Source organism: Megalobrama amblycephala, linkage group LG18 (genome assembly GCF_018812025.1).
Source record: "Megalobrama amblycephala isolate DHTTF-2021 linkage group LG18, ASM1881202v1, whole genome shotgun sequence".
In the NCBI taxonomy this organism is placed as follows: domain Eukaryota; kingdom Metazoa; phylum Chordata; class Actinopteri; order Cypriniformes; family Xenocyprididae; genus Megalobrama; species Megalobrama amblycephala.
This window is the reverse complement of record NC_063061.1, coordinates 8446420-8465387: the sequence shown is the minus strand read 5'-3', so window position 1 is coordinate 8465387 and position 18968 is coordinate 8446420. Positions and strand designations below refer to the sequence as shown.

At 40.7% G+C, this 18968-nt stretch overlaps 1 protein-coding gene across 1 annotated transcript in view; it reads right to left on the bottom strand.

The window, feature by feature from the left end:
- Positions 1–18968, bottom strand: part of nsg2 (neuronal vesicle trafficking associated 2) — a 61708-nt gene that overhangs the window by 41828 nt on the left and 912 nt on the right. Inside the window, exon 3 of the mRNA XM_048166254.1 lies at positions 10664–10783. Within this exon, the coding sequence (XP_048022211.1) occupies positions 10664–10783 (120 nt within the window). The remainder of the gene's footprint in view (positions 1–10663; positions 10784–18968) is intronic.

The following is an 18968-nucleotide window of genomic DNA, read 5'->3' as shown; positions in this document are numbered from 1 at the left end:
AGAATTGTGAGATATAAAGTCAGAATTGCAAGTTATAAAGTCAGAATTGTGAGATATAAAGTCAGAATTGTGAGATATAAAGTCAGAATTGCGTGATATAAAGTCAGAATTGTTAGTTATAAAGTCAGAATTGTTAGTTATAAAGTCAGAATTGCGAGTTATGAAGTCAAAATTATGAGATATAAAGTCAGAATTGGGAGTTAGAATTGGGAGAGAAAAAAGAGAGAAAAAAGATTTACGTTTTTTTCTCAGAATTGCGAGTTTATATCTCGCAATTCTGATTTTATAATTCGCAATTGCAAGTTTAAATCTCGCAATTCTGAGAAAAGACGTTAGAATTGTGAGATAAAAAGTTGCAATTACCTTTTTTAATTTTTTATTTAGCTTCTGCCATAGACATATATCACAGTAACAGCATTATATTATTTGAAGTATCTTGGAATACCATGCAAATATCATGGATATGAATACGGCAATCAACTGGGCTCACACAAGAACAGAGCCGTTATTAAAACTGCAAAAAGATGACATGCAGCTTCATTTAAAATGTGTGGTCTACAGCACAGTGGAAACTGCACAATTTTAAATATGCCCACTCTATTTCTGGTCTCATAAAAGATTAACTGTGCATTTAAGGTGTTTTTCTCTCTTTCTCTCTCTCTCTCTCTCTCTCTCTCACTGTCTGACTTGCTGCCTCTGGTGTAGCAGTCCTTTTCTCCCTCTTTTTTATTTCTTGTTCTCATTTTCTCCCCAGAGATGTTAAAATGGTAGACTAAACAAGAGCCGAAGGGCCTAGGCAGTGCAGTGTGGGTGTGCCAGGATGTGAGTGGTCCTTCAAGCGAGCACGTCTGCCACTCACCCAACCCCTCTCCTTCATTCTTATTCTGCTGCTCTCCCAGAGATGCCGAGACTGACGGGGCAGCATTTCAGCTCAATGTCCTCTATTTCTCTCTCTCTCCTACCGTCCCTCATGTCTACTGTCGGCTTGACATCCATTCAGCTATGGGATGTGTGTCTGAACCGAGGATTGTGCAGCTACGTCTGAGGATTAGCTGGGTATCTATTTTGCACTGCGCATTAGAATGTGTGTGTCTTTGTGTGTGCAAACGCTCTCCATTAGGAAGCTTTATTATTTTTCAGGCAGGTTATTAATTGGTTTGCAGCACTGCCTGAAGGATCTGCAGTAACGGTACACAAAACTGATGGTTCGGTACGTACCTCGGTTTTGAAGTCATGGTTCGGTACAGCAGGGGGGAGAAAGCGAAACATAAAATTGCTTCTTTTTTATTAAATTATGTTTCATTAACGTAGTTCAGGAGGAACAAGTCAAATAACCTACCCAATCATTACGTCATCTTAATGATTACGTCATCTCAACCAGCTGTCAACAATCTGTAATCAACGTATCTACCCAATCAGCATGAGTTCAGGCCTGTATATAATCACAGTCAAAACTCACCCAAAGATCCTCGACAGTTTCCAGAATAGGTTCGCCTAAAATGTCGGAAATCGAACTCTTCCCGTCCGATGATGAGTCTCTATATTCACAGACTCTTTCGCCGAACCGCGCCATCCCAAGGAGCAGCCATGCGCCGCCAGGTGCCGTCGCTGAGTCTCCGACTCCATTGCGCGGCCGTCAGCCTATCCGCTCCACTATCCGTAGTCCAAGGCGGCTAGACCAGCCCTCTCCTCCACCGGTGAGACACACACCTTCTTCCTCATCGTCATCATCATCATCATCATCATCCTCCTACTCTATGGCTCAACCAACCATTCCTGCAATCGAGAAATGGACAGTGCTGGGATTAAGGCAAGCTCTGATCAGCGCGGATGTCCATTTCTCGAGACGGATGAATAAACCCGAGTTATATAAATTATATTCAAGCCTGCAGTCAACTTGCGCTCCCTTTAAACCCCTTTCTCCCTCTAAGAAAACGACTTCAAGCAGCAAAGGTAAAAAACCACGTACCTCTCAAACTCAGTCTTCCTCTACAGCAAGACCAGTTCAACGCCGATCGTCTGGTAAGGGCAGCGGGCCTTCAGCGAGCCTGGGCCGAGCCCCAGATTCCGCCGCTGCTACGCCGCACCCTCCTCCTTCTACTCAGCCTCTTTCCGCGGGTTTCTCCAGCACCGCCCCCCGTACGGAATTACCCGCCTCTACCAGTGGTTGTCTTCCCCCTAGCGTGAGGCTGCCTCCGCTAGCGGGGCAGGCTCAACCTGTACTGCTCACTGTCTCGAATTCTCCTCAACGTTCGTGGCCTGCGGCTCCTGACGTGAGGTTGCCTCCGCAAGAATCGCAAGCCCGAACAACTTTTCCTTCTCCTTCCCCTCTCGCTAACACTTTTCCCCAGCTGTGGCCTACAGCAGCCCCTAGCGTGAGGATGCCTCCGTTAGCGGCACAGGCCCAGCCGCTTTATTCTTTACCTCAACCTTCTCTCTCCTTCCCCGTCGCTTCCCAAGGTCCAGGTGCCATCTCAAGCGCGAGGCTGCCTCCGTTTTCAGTGTCGGCCCCGGATTTTCTCCCTCAAAACATTCTCCCTCAAGCAAAATCACAATTTTCTTTGTTCACAGCTACACCGATGCCCATTCCTCCAAACGCCATCGCTTTGGAACCGCCCCCTGTCGCCGGCAATATCAGAGCGCAGATTCTATCAGGTGCAGACATCGATCTATCATCACTCCTTTCCCTGCTTCCCCCACCTGATTCTAATCGCCAGATTAATTGTGGTGACTTTTCAGTCACTTTAAAAAATCCAAATAATTCCTCATCCCGAATCCTTTCATTTTCTGAATTTTGCATCGCATTCAGTAGATTCACCGAAATCATTTGTGCTGTTTTCCCCCATAGGAGACGCGAGCTGAATGACTATCTCGCGATAGTGGCAGAGCTCGCGTTATCCTATGGGGGATCTCATTTTTACACTTACCACAAGCTGTTTTCAGCAAAATGCGCCGTTCGTATCGCTCAGTGGAATCAGTGCCCCTACTGGGGCGCGCTGGACACTGATCTCCACAATAAAATCTTCCTGGGCGTTCGAAATATTTCCTGCGCAGTCTGTAGGTCGCTCGCCCATTCCACCATGACTTGTCCCCAAGTAAATCCGTCAATTCCTCCTATTCCAGTCCCCAACCAAGAGAAATCAACGAGTTACGTTCCACGGCCAGCTACAAACTCCGACTCATTCGGAAGAGGCGCAGCTTTTTCCTCCAGACGTCAGGTCTGCAACCACTTCAATACAGGCGGCTGCCTAAGAAATCGCTGTCGTTTTTTGCATATTTGCAATTACTGCGGCGGCGCCCACGCCCGCACTGTATGCCCTGTACAAAAATCTACCAATAAAAATTCCAAAAATTACTTGTCGACTCCTGTGAATATTTTACGTCTGTCATCTGAATTGTCTCAGCACCCCGATCCCGAATTTACCAAATATTTGCTGTCTGGTCTCGAACATGGTTTTGAACCAGGTCTAGAAAGCATTCCCTCACAAAATATGATTTGTGATAATCTTCAATCTGCTCTTACAGAACCCGACACAGTGGACGAATTGATCAATAAGGAAGTTAATTCTGGCTTCATGATCGGACCTTTTGATATTCCTCCTTTCGAACACTTTCGCATCAGCCCTATTGGAGTGGCTACAAGGAAATTCTCCGGTAAAAAACGTTTAATAATCGACCTCTCAGCCCCGCACAATTCTCCGTCTCCAAGCATAAACAGCCTCATTCCACTCGAAGAATTTTCTCTTCAGTACCATGATATTGACCAAGCAATACTGTTAATCAAAAACGCCGGTCGTGGTTCTTGGCTCGCCAAAGTCGACATTACTTCAGCATTTAAAGTGATGCCCATCCACCCAGACTCCTGGCATTTATTTGGCGTCCGTTGGCATGAAAAATATTACTTCGCCGTCCGCCTAACCTTCGGCTGCAAAAGCAGCCCCAAGATTTTTGACATGCTGTCAGAAGCAATTTGCTGGATTCTTTCCAACAACTACGCAATTCCTTACCTTATTCACCTGCTCGACGACTTCTTAATAATTTCGCCTCCTGATGCCATCCCAGCAGCGCATCTCACTACAGTCCAAAAGGTTTTTTCCGAGCTGGGAGTTCCGATCGCCCAGGACAAAACCAGTGGCCCAGCCACGTCCATCGAATTCCTGGGCATCAGTCTGGACACCGTCAAATTCCAGGCCTCTCTACCGAAAGAGAAAATCGACAGAATAATTCTGGTCTCTTCCACGTTGCTAGACAGCCCAAGTTGCTCAAAGCGCGAACTTCTGTCTCTGCTCGGCCACCTAAACTTCGCTATGCGTATAATCCCGCAAGGCCGCCCTTTCATCTCGCATCTTCTCTCTCTCGCATCCTCCGTCGCTGCGTTAGAAGACCAAATCTCCCTAACTAATCCATGCCGTGACGAACTAAAATTATGGATAACCTTCCTTAAACAGTGGAACGGATTATCTTTTTTCTATAATACGTTGGTGTCCCTTCCAATCGATATTCAGCTCTACACCGACGCAGCTCCCTCCATTGGCTTTGGGGGATTTTATCAAGGCCGTTGGTTCGCATCTACTTGGCCACCTCAGCTCTTAGATGCGACGCATTTCCCAGCCTCTTCAGCGTTGTTTGAACTTTATCCTCTCGTCGTCGCAGCTTTTCTATGGGGGAAAGAATGGTCCACAAACAACATAATCGTCTACTGCGACAATGAAGCAACGGTGCATTGCATTAATAAAACCCGCTCGCATGCACCAGCTATGATGCCACTCCTAAGACGCCTTATTTGGATAGCAGCTTGCGATCAATTTATCATAACAGCTAAGCACGTACCCGGGTCAAAAAATGAAATTGCTGACTCTCTCTCACGCTTTGCTTTCCAGAAATTCAGACAGCTGGCTCCAGAAGCGGACCCCAACCCGACGCCAGTACCTCACTATTCAGAATTAATCTTCCCATAAACCACTCTATGAGACCACTGCTTGACGCTTCTCTCAATTCGATCTTTGAAGCTTTTTCCCCACGAACCCTCCAATCATATTTAACAGCTTGGAGATGTTTTAAAACTTTTCATCTAATTTTTAACTTGCCGTTCCCAGATTTCTCTCTGCTCACCATTACGTCTTTCATCTCTTACCTCAACACAGCCAAGAGCCTCCAGGTTGGTTCCATTAAAGGCTATTTAAGTGGAATCCAGTTTTTTCACAAATTAATTTTCGGCTCACCCTCCTGTGAAATAACAAACTCGCAGACATCACTGCTTATTAAAGGCATCCAAAAAACCCATCCTACCCGCCCAGATGTTAGACAACCTCTAACATTAGACTTACTCACCAGATGTATCCGTACTCTCCGTCTAGGATACCATTCTATTAACACCGCTCGCACTTTGGATGCCATGTTCATTTTGGCTTTTTTCGGTTTCCTCAGATGCTCTGAACTCGCCATTACCTCCAATTTTAATCCTAAAATCCACCCCACCATTTCAGATCTATGCTTGTTAGACAATGAAACCTTCTCCTACTTTATCAAACAGAGTAAAACTGACCAGACCAAAAAAGGCCATTTCATTTACATCTTCAACCTCCAATCACCTATACAACCATACCAAACTCTCCAGTCCTACCTCCATTTCAAGAATTCACAAACCAAATCCCCTTCAGATCCACTCTTTACAGATGATTCAAACCACCCAGTCACACGTTTTTGGTTTCAAAAACATCTCAAATTGATCTTGATCCAATCTGGCATCCCAGCGGAACACTTTTCAAGCCACTCTTTTCGCATAGGAGCGGCGACCACAGCTGCCCAAAAAGGTCTCTCCCAGCAACAGATCCAAGCTCTCGGTCGTTGGTCATCCGAAGCCTTCAAAAGCTACATCAGATCTAACCGCTTCCACATCAAAAAAGCACACCAAACCCTCATCAGTTAAACCAACTCGCTAAAACCTTCTCGTGGGGCTTACCCATCCGATCGCAGTGAGTATTGAACTCCCGTCGGATGCCGCAAGAGCCCCAATCTAAAATTTCTAAACGTCCACCCACCATCAGCAGGGGTTAACCGTCCGATCGCAGTGAGTATTGAACTCCCGTCGGATGCTGCAAGAGCCCCAATCTAAAAATTTCTAAACGTCCACCCACCATCAGCAGGGGTTAACCGTCCGATCGCAGTGAGTATTGAACTCCCGTCGGATGCCGCAAGAGCCCCAATCTAAAATTTCTAAACGTCCACCCACCATCAGCAGGGGTTAACCGTCCGATCGCAGTGAGTATTGAACTCCCGTCGGATGCCGCAAGAGCCCCAATCTAAAATTTCTAAACGTCCACCCACCATCAGCAGGGGTTAACCGTCCGATCGCAGTGAGTATTGAACTCCCGTCGGATGCCGCAAGAGCCCCAATCTAAAATTTCTAAACGTCCACCCACCGTCAGCAGGGGTTAACCGTCCGATCGCAGTGAGTATTGAACTCCCGTCGGATGCTGCAAGAGCCCCAATCCAAAATTTCTAAACGTCCACCCACCATCAGCAGGGGTTAACCGTCCGATCGCAGTGAGTATTGAACTCCCGTCGGATGCCGCAAGAGCCCCAATCTAAAATTTCTAAACGTCCACCCACCATCAGCAGGGGTTAACCGTCCGATCGCAGTGAGTATTGAACTCCCGTCAGATAGAACCTTCTCGATCACGCAGACAGCTTTCTCCTTGCAAACATCAGCCTTATTTCTATATTTTTTTTTTTGGGGGGGGGTCACAGTTTCAGTTTTCGGCTGCTGTCCGTAGTTAACTCTCGCTTTTTGGGGGGTACTCTGTGTTCGGGCCGATTACCGAGCTCGGAGCCCTCTCCCCGGACAGCACGCCAAATACGTTTACCAATTTATTTACCTGACTTATTTGTAAGTGTGAACTCGTGAAATTATGTTTCATTAACGTAGTTCAGGAGGAACAAGTCAAATAACCTACCCAATCATTACGTCATCTTAATGATTACGTCATCTCAACCAGCTGTCAACAATCTGTAATCAACGTATCTACCCAATCAGCATGAGTTCAGGCCTGTATATAATCACAGTCAAAACTCACCCAAAGATCCTCGACAGTTTCCAGAATCCCTCCACCACCCCGTCTCCTCACACTCTCTGGGTTACTTCATATAATCTAAAAGGGGGGGGGGGTACTCTGTGTTCGGGCCGATTACCGAGCTCGGAGCCCTCTCCCCGGACAGCACGCCAAATACGTTTACCAATTTATTTACCTGACTTATTTGTAAGTGTGAACTCGTGAAACAGTGGTTTACTGAACAAATTGTGTCTTTAAATGAATTCAATTAATTCAATTGCTGTAAACTATATATGGAGCCCTTACTTGCACTTTACTATAATATTAAAGGTTCAGAGCCCAAACTATTAGCCTAAATTCAGTTGCTATTTATATTTTAGATATAATAATCAACACTCAAATAACATTGTATGCAAACATGTAAATTGCACATAAGGCAGTTTTTGCATTAACTAAATCTAATTATAAAATTACGTTTTTACTCCAATTCGTTGATGAAATATAGTCATTTACACAGTGGCTGTCATTTTCATGACATATTTATTTAAACATACATTAAATAATCAAGACATCACTAACAGGTTAAGCAAAATATAATTAATAAATAGGCTACTATAGTACATATATTTAGAGAAAGAGTTCATTTCTCTGGTGAACTAACAAGCTGTGGACACTGAGTGACTTGCCTGAGGTAAATGTAATGCTACGTGACATTGCTTACAAGCTGTTTTATCGATGTCTTTCCTCTGTTGAAACGCTGATTGAGCTGATGAGATGATATGATACATTTCAGTAAGTTGTACTGTATCTTTCAACATGCATGCATTTTTTGTTTGAATTTTGTGATAAAATTCTTATTACGATTATTGGTGGTTAATGGTGGTTAAACTACAATGCTGTATTCCTTGTGTACACAAAAGACTTGTACCGAAAATCTGTGTGATGAATACGTGTACTGTTACACCCCTAATTACTATTTAATCAAATTTCAAGGTAGAAAAATTAGGGCTGGGCCGGGGCAGCAGGAGGCGAGGGGCGTTCGGTCTGCTATGAGAGCACCGTGGTATGTACCGTGGGTGGTGTATCATGGTTTTTCAGTTCGGTTTGAATACTGTTACACCCCTAATATGTAGGGGTGTATTCCTGGATTGACAAGTTATCTCTTAATGTGTCTGTTACATCAGTCTTTTAAAAGCTTATTGAGCACAATTCATCAGCGAACATTATTCTAAAAAAATGAATAGCATCATTTTTTAACCTGATCTGAATGCAAAAACATTTGGTCTCTGAAACCACAATTCTGATTTTGCAATCAATGCCTAGGGGGTTGCTAGTGGGTTGCCTATTGCCCCAAGTCAAAAAAAAAAAAAAAGTTTGGTTCCCTCTTTCAATGTAATGAATCAATGATATTTTCAGCAATTTTATCGTCTACCATGTTAAAATCAGGAAGTGTTAGATTAAATAGCACTAGTAACAACTATCACAGCCTATTTCCCAAGATTCAATCAAATCCCAATGGATCAAATAAAGTCCGTCCTACATTATTTCCAACTGAATACTCTTTTTCACTGTGCAATGTAAAACTAACAGTGCAACAAATCCAACATAAGTAATGACATTATTTTTTGAACAACAATAAAAATGCATAGTAATGTGTTTAGTGAATATGTGTAACACTTAGTATAGTTGAGAAATCAAAGCCAAACTCCTTTTCCCCACACTTTGTCTGCCAAACCTCCCACCCAAATACACTAAGAACAAACAGAAATCACAAGACCTACTCCCTGCTTAATTAAGTTGTCTTAATACCACATTTATTTTAACATGATATGTTAATATGTTCCACTTGGCTGCATACGACACCAAGAGACCACAACTCTCTTTTGTTTTGAACATTTAATGAGGGGGAACATTCCTTCTTTACTTGCAGGTGGAGCGACAGCAGGGAATATTATAAAAATCCAACTGGGAGGCTACGCAGCCGAGATCACCCTGCAGTTAGCTTTCTGTACTCTGAATTACTCGTTCTAGACAACAACCTCAGGAAGAGTTTCCTACAACAAGCTCATACAAGGACGCTCCGGGATGTTTCCTTCAGTACCTCAAAAAATAACGAGCGCCGTTGAAGGAGGATCTCAGACAAGAACGTCTTGATTGTGTCTGTGGAAACATTCTGTATGTTTCAAAGTTATAGTTTTCATAGTGGATTGAGATTCCAAGACTGCTGACAGTTTCATTTAGTGTTATTTATGAAGGAAGTCAGTCTTTATACCAATGTTTGCTGTCTTCTTCATCTGCCTCTCCAACGACCTTCACTGCTAAGATAAAACGTCCTTTCAGACTCTCCGGCTCTGCATTAAGTTCACACTGCCAACAACTCTCTATCACCCAACAGCCTCTTGAACTACTTCCAGGATTCATTCCAAACAGTTGAAGCAAAGAGTTTTGAAACAAAGACTGCCTTTTTTTACAGCATTAATGACACTTGAAAGAATAGATCTTTAGAACATTAACCATGTTCTGGTAGTACTGAGAGAAAATTCTGAATATGCCAACCCTGGATACAGCCCTGCTGGAAAAAGTTACTTAGACCAGCGTGAATTTCCATGCTGTTCTGGGTGGGTTTTGTGCTCGTTTCGCAGGTTCATCAGTGTGGTCTTAGGCCATGTGTCCACCAAAGAGTTTTTTCCAAGGCTAGCATATTTTTCTAATTGTTTTCAATGGGAGCGCCGCGTTTTTAAAATGCCAGGAGCGTAACGAGGGCGCTGAGCACTTGCCGTTTTTTACCGGTCGCATCGAGTTGAAGAATGTTCAACTTTGGGTAAAACGCAGCGCTCATCACTGTCATTTTGGGGGGAGGGGCGGGACAAAATACAACACAGACCAACCACCACATTTTGCTTGTACAACGCCAACAGATGACAACAAGCAGCATAATAATGGAACAAAATAATTTAAAATAAGAGCTGGAGCAAATACTTTACATTGTACCAACATTTTGGTAACACTTTATTTGAGGGTCTTTTAACTAGTTGCTTATTTGCATGCATATTACTAGAATATTGGCTATTTATTAGTACTTATTAAGGCCTTATTCTGTATGACCTTGCTCTACATTCTTAATCCTACCCAATGCTTAAACTTAACAACTACCTTATTAACTATTAATAAGCAGTAAACTAGGAGTTTATTGAGGGAAAAAGCATAGTTAATAATTTATATGTGTTCCATATACTAAAGTGTTACCGACATTTTTATATAGAACCAGTGCAGAAACAAACTATCTGCGAAATGAGATACTAGTAACACTTCCGTAGATATTCCGTATCATAGCAAACATTGTGCTGCCGAAGCGCTCTCAACTGCTCACAGCTAGGCATTTTCAGCAGAGCACCTAGCATTTTCAGCTCGCTAAAAACGCTTTGGTGGACATGCAGCCTTATTGGTGAATCTGGTTTTCAAATGAATCCAATGCTGGAGACCAGCACCCATAACATTTGCTGACTAGCCATGGTGTTTTTTTAATAAGGGGAAGAAAAAAGAACAAAGCCAATTTTAAAAAAAAGAACTGACACAGCATATAATTCATGACAAAGGAAGTTCAGCTATACCTTCAGCCTTTCAGAAACTCCATCAGTCACACTGATGGTGAACTCCTCCACCTTCGGAACCTTCAGCTTGGCCTTGTTCTTCTGTTCCGTCTGATACTCAGTTCGTGTCTTCACCACCACCTGCGAAGAGAAGTACAGTAAACTCCATTAAGATCAAAGTTTGATAACTGTACCATAAAGCCAGTACCTTCCAATCAATAATGTCCATAATCATGTTAGGCCCTCCTCATGATAAACCTCCATGCTGGTTCTTAAATTGGTCAAAATCACTGATCTCACAGACACTCTGAGATAACAAGGACTTCCAGTAATGCTGTCGCAATTGGCCTTTCCAAAATCAAAGCCTACTGCCACAAAAGCACTCAATCATGACAAATCAGACTGGGTAGATCACATTGCATCCCAGATGATGAAAACAACCTGCTTAAAATCCATTCAGACCATTCAAACTAAAACACTTTAATAAAAATCCAATTTTAATCAGATTTCAAACCAAATATGGATGCGGTTAGGATTGGGTTCATAAAAACAGGATTTCAAGTGTTCAAATTTCAAACGTATTTCAAACATGGATGAGCCAAAATATCATATTTTTTAAAGGATTAGTTCACTTCAGAATTAAAATTTCCTGATAATTTACTCACCCCCAATTTCCAAGATGTTTATGACTTTCGATCTTTCGACCCTTACTCCTTGGCTGGGATCATGCAGAGCCCTTTGAAGCCGCACTGAAACTGCAATTTGGACCTTCAACCGGTTGTACCCCAGTGAACTCCACTATATGGAGAAAAATCCTGGAATGTTTTCCTCAAAAACCTTAATATCTTTTCAACTGAATAAAGAAAGACATGAACATCTTGGATGACATGGGGGTGAGTAAATTATCAGGACATTTTAATTCTGAAGTGAACTAATCCTTTAATTGCAGTTCAGTAAATTCCTCATCCTGTCATATTCCAACTAATGAACTGGGAGGGAGCAAATTTTCCCCAACCATGGCTGATGTGTGGTGACAGATGGAGGAATAACACATCTCAGTGTTGACCTCCGTTGCTGCCACCTTACTTTCTAAAAACCCTGAAGTTGATGAAGTCTAATGTCCTGTAGACCACTGGATGAAGCTCAACCACTTGTCATGAACTCTGCAATTACTGCTTATCTGTCTCCTTCTCAAACCTTCTGACATTTCATTTTCCCCCTGAATAACCATCTTGTCTGCTTCCATTTCTCTCTCCTTCTCCTGATCTATGTGAGGCATTCTGTTATCGCTAGGATTGTTATTCGGTTTTTGCACTCCCCCAGAATGCAACCTCTGCCTCCAGGCAAGGTTGCACATTGTCTTTTTTGCTGCTGATTCAAGCATCGATAGTGTCAACACCAAGGACTACTGCGGATCGTAATGGATTGATCCTCTCCAATATGAGCGCTGTACTGGTATGCTGATATGACAACCTACCTGATTGAAAAATGCTTTGAATAATGATGAGATGCTGATGAAATGCAGCTTGTGATTTTTGCATGCAATTAGCAGATGATGAATTTGGTTGTCTGATGATAATGGAATCAATGGAAACAAGACATCCTGACCAAATGTTTCCATATGTAAGTCCCCTTAGGAAACCATTTTAAAAGCTGAAAAAAATGAAACAAGCATCTGCAGTGGCCCACAACTAAATGCATGAATGGTTTACATTATTCTTGCAATATCCTAACTTAAATCGGAAAATTAAATCCATATTTTTTTTGTTTTTCAGTTATGGTGTTCAATAACTTGGCTCAAATAAAATAAATAATGCTAAGACAGCTTTCAAATAATTTGCAGCCATTACTGCCTGATTGCTATCTGCAGACCTCTAGAGAAAGATAATGATTTCCCGCAGGGCTGATCCTTGTCCTGCTTAAAGACTGTAATGTCAGCATGAAAAATTAATAGTTTTTACATTGAACAAGTTCACATGACAGAAGTTTAAGTGCATGAATTACAGCAACTTCAGATGCTAAATTCTCAACTTATAATGATTATAATTTGCTTTTAACCATCTGAACAAATTATTCTATGCTTTTTATACTTTTTTTTTTTTTTAGCAATCGAGCAATCTTACAATCTCAGAGGTATTATATTAAGTATCGTATCGACTCCAGAATTATTAATTTAAACACACACACACACACATACAGTGGGTACGGAAAGTATTCAGACCCCCTTAAATTTTTCACTCTTTGTTATATTGCAGCCATTTGCTAAAATCATTTAAGTTAATTTTTTTTCCTCATTAATGTACACACAGCACCCCATTTTGACAGAAAAACACAGAATTGTTGACATTTTTGCAGATTTATTGAAAAAGAAAAACTGAAATATCACATGGTCCTAAGTATTCAGACCATTTGCTCAGTATTTAGTAGAAGCACCCTTTTGATCTAATACAGCCATGAGTCTTTTTGGGAAAGATGCAACAAGTTTTTCACACCTGGATTTGGGGATCCTCTGCCATTCCTCCTTGCAGATCCTCTCCAGTTCTGTCAGGTTGGATGGTAAACGTTGGTGGACAGCCATTTTTAGGTCTCTCCAGAGATGCTCAATTGGGTTTAAGTCAGGGCTCTGGCTGGGCCATTCAAGAACAGTCACGGAGTTGTTGTGAAGCCACTCCTTCGTTATTTTAGCTGTGTGCTTAGGGTCATTGTCTTGTTGGAAGGTAAACCTTCAGCCCAGTCTGAGGTCCTGAGCACTCTGGAGAAGGTTTTCGTCCAGGATATCCCTGTACTTGGCCGCATTCATCTTTCCCTCAATTGCAACCAGTCGTCCTGTCCCTGCAGCTGAAAAACACCCCCACAGCATGATGCTGCCACCACCATGCTTCACTGTTGGGACTGTATTGGACAGGTGATGAGCAGTGCCTGGTTAAGGCCAAAAAGTTCTATCTTGGTCTCATCAGACCAGAGAATCTTATTTCTCACCATCTTGGAGTCCTTCAGGTGTTTTTTAGCAAACTCCATGCGGGCTTTCATGTGTCTTGCACTGAGGAGAGGCTTCTGTCGGGCCACTCTGGCATAAAGCCCCGACTGGTGGAGGGCTGCAGTGATGGTTGACTTTCTACAACTTTCTCCCATCTCCCGACTGCATCTCAGGAGCTCAGCCACAGTGATCTTTGGGTTCTTCTTTACCTCTCTCACCAAGGCTCTTCTCCCCCGATAGCTCAGTTTGGCTGGACGGCCAGCTCTAGGAAGGGTTCTGGTCGTCCCAAACATCTTCCATTTAAGGATTATGGAGGCCACTGTGCTCTTAGGAACCTTAAGTGCAGCAGAAATTTTTTGTAACCTTGGCCAGATCTGTGCCTTGCCACAATTCTGTCTCTGAGCACTTCAGGCAGTTCCTTTGACCTCATGATTCTCATTTGCTCTGACATGCACTGTGAGCTGTAAGGTCTTATATAGACAGGTGTGTGGCTTTCCTAATCAAGTCCAATCAGTATAATCAAACACAGCTGGACTCAAATGAAGGTGTAGAACCATCTCAAGGATGATCAGAAGAAATGGACAGCACCTGAGTTAAATATAAGAGTGTCGCAGCACAGGGTCTGAATACTTAGGACCATGTGATATTTCAGTTTTTCTTTTTTAATAAATCTGCAAAAATGTGAACAATGCTGTGTTTTTCTGTCAAAATGGGGTGCTGTGTGTACATTAATGAGGAAAAAAATTAACTTAAATGATTTTAGCAAATGGCTGCAATATAACAAAGAGTGAAAAATTTAAGGGGGTCTGAATACTTTCCATACCCACTGTATGAACTCTTGAACTACTGTCATTATACAAGAAAACTATGGTTAGTGATCTTCTTTTTGAAGTATAAATGGGTGTATTTGACAAAACACTTTGAAATAATTTGTATAAGACACATTTAGTCATCTTTCTGACTGAGGATAAGGGCCATTATTCTGTTATATTACCCTTCTCATTCCTCTTATTTATTGGAAAATTACATAATTGCAATCTCAATTTTGTTAATTACATATGAACTATATTGAAGTATGATGTCATGTAAGCAGGGAATCATTTTCCTGCAAGGAGAACTCGTCTTTAGATTTGAACATTAAAGGATTAGTTCACTTTCAAATTAAAATTTCCTGATAATTTACTCACCCCCATGTCATCCAAGATGTCCATGTCCTTCTTTCTTCAGTCAAATAGAAATGAAATTTTTTGATGAAAACATTCCAGGATTTTTCTCCATATATTGGACTTCAATGGACCCCAAACGGTTGAAGGTCAAAATTATGCTTAAAGCATTCTACACAATCCCAGACAAGGAATAAGGGTCTTATCTAGAGAAACCATTGCTCATTTTCTAAAAAAATAAATAAAAATTATAAACATTTTAACCATAAATGCTCATCTTGAACTAGCTCTCTTCTTCTTCTTCTTCTCTATTAGAATTACGGCAGTGTAGACACTGCTAAGTGTATTACTGCCCTCCATAGGTCAAAGTTTGAACTAATTGTTATATACTTGCACTAGCATATTGAATATGACAATTTAGTTCAAACTTTGACCTGTTGAGGGCAGTAATACACTTAGCGGCGTTTACACTGCTGGAATTCAAATAGAGAAGAAGAAGAAGAAGAAGAAGAAGAAGAGAGCTACTTCAAGATGAGCATTTATGGTTAAAATGTATAAAATTTTAATTTTTTTTTTTTTAGAAAATGAGGATGGTTTCTCTAGATAAGACCCTTATTTCTCATGTGGGATAGTGTAGCATGCTTTGAAGCTGCACTGAAACTGTAATTTTGACCTTCAACCATTTGGGGTCCATTGAAGTCCACTCTATGGAGAAAAATCCTGAAATGTTTTCATCAAAAACCTTAATTTCTTTTTGACTGAAGAAAGAAAGACAAGAACATCTTGGATGACATGGGGGTGAGTAAATTATCAGGAAATTTTAATTTGAAAGTGAACTAATCCTTTAAAGGATTAATTCACTTTAAAATGAAAATTACCCTAAGCTTTACTCACCCTCATGCCATCCTAGGTGGCTTATTTAACAAATTATGAAGTAAAATATCTAGCTTCCGCCAGACCGGCTTCCATATTCAACTTATGAAGAAAGTGTAATGCCTCTCGCAGTTCAAAACACTTACACTACATCCTACACCTTCTATATTCAATTTACGCTTTTTTCGTAAGCTAAATACAGAAGGAGGTTTAGCGGAAGCTAGATATTTTACTTTATAACTTGTTAAATATGGATGGGAGTACATTTATGATGGATGGAGGCACTTTCTTGAGCTTCATACTCATTGGTCCCGTTCACTGCCATTATAAAGTTTGGATGTGTCAGGATTAAAGTGTCCCTATTATGGCATTTGAAAGGTTACTATTTTTGTTTTGGAAGCAATATGCTAATGTTTCGTTGTGACGTCACAACAAAACGGCTTAAGATACGTTTTACAAACGACTTGTTTAATTGATTCAGAGTCGACTCTTACTTTTGAGAGACAATAACTTAATATACGGTGCACTTTCAGATTTAAAACTTTAACAGGATGTTTTCATTCAATTAGAGCTACAGTATGTTACACACTACATGATAAGGTAATTTTCAAAAATCCATAATCTTTTCAGCAACCTTTAGAAATATGGTGGTCTAGAGAAAAATAAAACCTATATATATATATATATATATATATATATATATATATATATATATATATATATATATATATATATATATTATTATTATTATTATTATTTTATTTTTTTGCTTTTATCCTCTTCATATATTAATTCATTTCAGTGCCTACCACTCACAACTGTAGCTGTAAAATAATAGAAATACTATATTTACAAAAAGATTTAATTTTGCATGACAATTTTCCACAAAAATCATACACAAATTGTTGCCTGTTTACTAATGCATAGTCTCTCTGAGAACCACTAGCTTCCAGAAGGAGAAGAAGAAAGGCTCACCAGGTGGTGTTAATAAACATGTTAATAATCCAACACATCCTCTTCACCTCTAAGCCGGCATTAAACAGAGGACGCAGCATCCATATGACGGCTGAGATAAAAGATAAAATGGCTTTTTCTCTATGTCAAACAGGCCAATAAGCCATCCTAAAGGTTGGGGGTGGGAATGGGGGGTGGGGTTGCTGTGCAATCCTTAAAATATGACAGTCTGTGCTTTTGTGACTGGCTTGTGCACAGGTTTGGGCAGAGTGACAGGCCACTTCATTTAGCAGGTGCAAAGAATGATTGCGCCATCCTCAGCAGAATCCCAAATGAGGGCCGAAGCACCACTAACAGAAAGTGTCACAGCTCGTGCCCTGATGCACATCGGTTGGCTACCCAACCATAAAAGCAGAGGATTGTACCAGCATGTTTGGGGAAAACAGAGAAAGCTTATAATATCGAGTAAAATCAAGCACTCAGACAGGATTTTAAATGATAAAATTATAGTATTTACAATACATTCTTAAAAATAAAGGTTCTTTATTGGCATTGATGTTTCAATGAAGAACATTTAACATCCATTGAACCTTTCAAATGCGCAAAAGGTTCTTTATAGTGGAAAAAAGCTCTTTTCTAAAATTTTCTTCACACTAAGGCCCTGTTTACACCAGTGCGTTCTCGTTTAAACACGCCTTTTAAAATGAAAATTATCCTCGTCTATACCGCCGTTTCCGAAAAGATCCACACTACACAATCGAAAACGCATATCACATGACCATTCATGCACACTGGGCATGCATGTAAACAGTTGCTAATTGCTCTAATAACAGCTTGCCTCTTGCGCATGTATGCAGCTGCAGTATTATAAAATGCAGAGTTTAACTGCACGATGTCTGCTGAAAAGGACAACAAAGTCAGCAACGCTTGCAGATCTGTCTCCGTGTTATTGTTTACACAGTCGTCGAGGCTGGTCTGTCTGAGTAGTGTATCGGAGTAGTGTAGACGCCAGGCATAACCATAGCAAAAGTTATTCGTTTCAAAACGAAAACGCACTAGTGTAAACAGGAAAAAAAAATGGCTCTTTTAAAGGATTAGTTCACTTCAGAATTAAAATTTCCTGTTAATTTACTCTTTTCCATGTCATCCAGATATTTGTCTTTCTTTCTTCTAGAAATTAAGGTTTTGAGGTTTTTGAGGAAAACATTCCAGGATTTTTCTCCTCCAACAACTACCAACGGGTTGAAAGTCCAAATGTCAGTTTCAGTGCAGCTTCAAAGAGCTCTACACAATCCCAGACAAGGAATAAAGACATTTTCTAAAAATACAAATTTATATACTTTTTAACCACAAATGCTCGTCTTGCACTGCTCTGCGATGTGCCACACATTACGTAACCACATTAGAAAGATCATGCATGATGTAGGCGGAAGTATCGCGGCAGGGCGAAAAACTCATTTCATTTTCTCCTACAACTTCAAAATCATCCGTCATCATTGTTTGACCTTTTTTTGTAAAGGCCTTTTAACTTAGTTTTGTACATTCATTTTGTGGACACTGTATCGATACTTCCGTCTACGTCACGCGTGACCTTTCCAACGTGATTACGTAATGCGTGGCACATCGCAGAGCAGTACAAGACGAGCATTTGTGGTTAAAAAGTATATACATTTTTATTTTATTTTGGAGAATGAGAGATCGTTTTGCTAGATAAGACCCTTATTCCTCGTCTGGGATCATGTAGAGCTCTTTGAAGCTGCACTGAAACTGACATTTGGACCTTCAACCCGTTGAACCCCAGTGAAGTCCACTATATGGAGAAAAATCCTGAAATGTTTTCCTCAAAAACCTTAATTACTTTCTGACTGAAGAAAGAAAGACATAAGCATCTTGGATGACATGGGGGTGAGTAAATTATCAGGAAATTTTAATTCTGAAGTGAACTAAGGACTGTTCAGTGTACAGTGTAATGACACTTTTTCCATTAATATGTTTATGAACAACTGAAAAAAGCACAAATGTCAGGGCATGTCAAAACTTCTCCAGGCCCCAAATCAGCCTCAGACTCCAGAGGGTTAATGGTTCTTTGGAGAACTGAAAATGGTTCTAAAATTGTATCGCTCTGAAATCCTTTTAGAACCTTTATATATATATATATATATATATATATATATATATATATATATATATATATATATATATATATATATATATATATATATAAGTGTGCACTCAAAACAGCGTATTAATAATAATAATAAAAAAGCCTGACTATTTAACTTAACACATAGTATTAATTATCATTATGTGTTCTAGGCACTATAACCGGTTTGGAAGTCATTTTGCATTAGATGAAGGA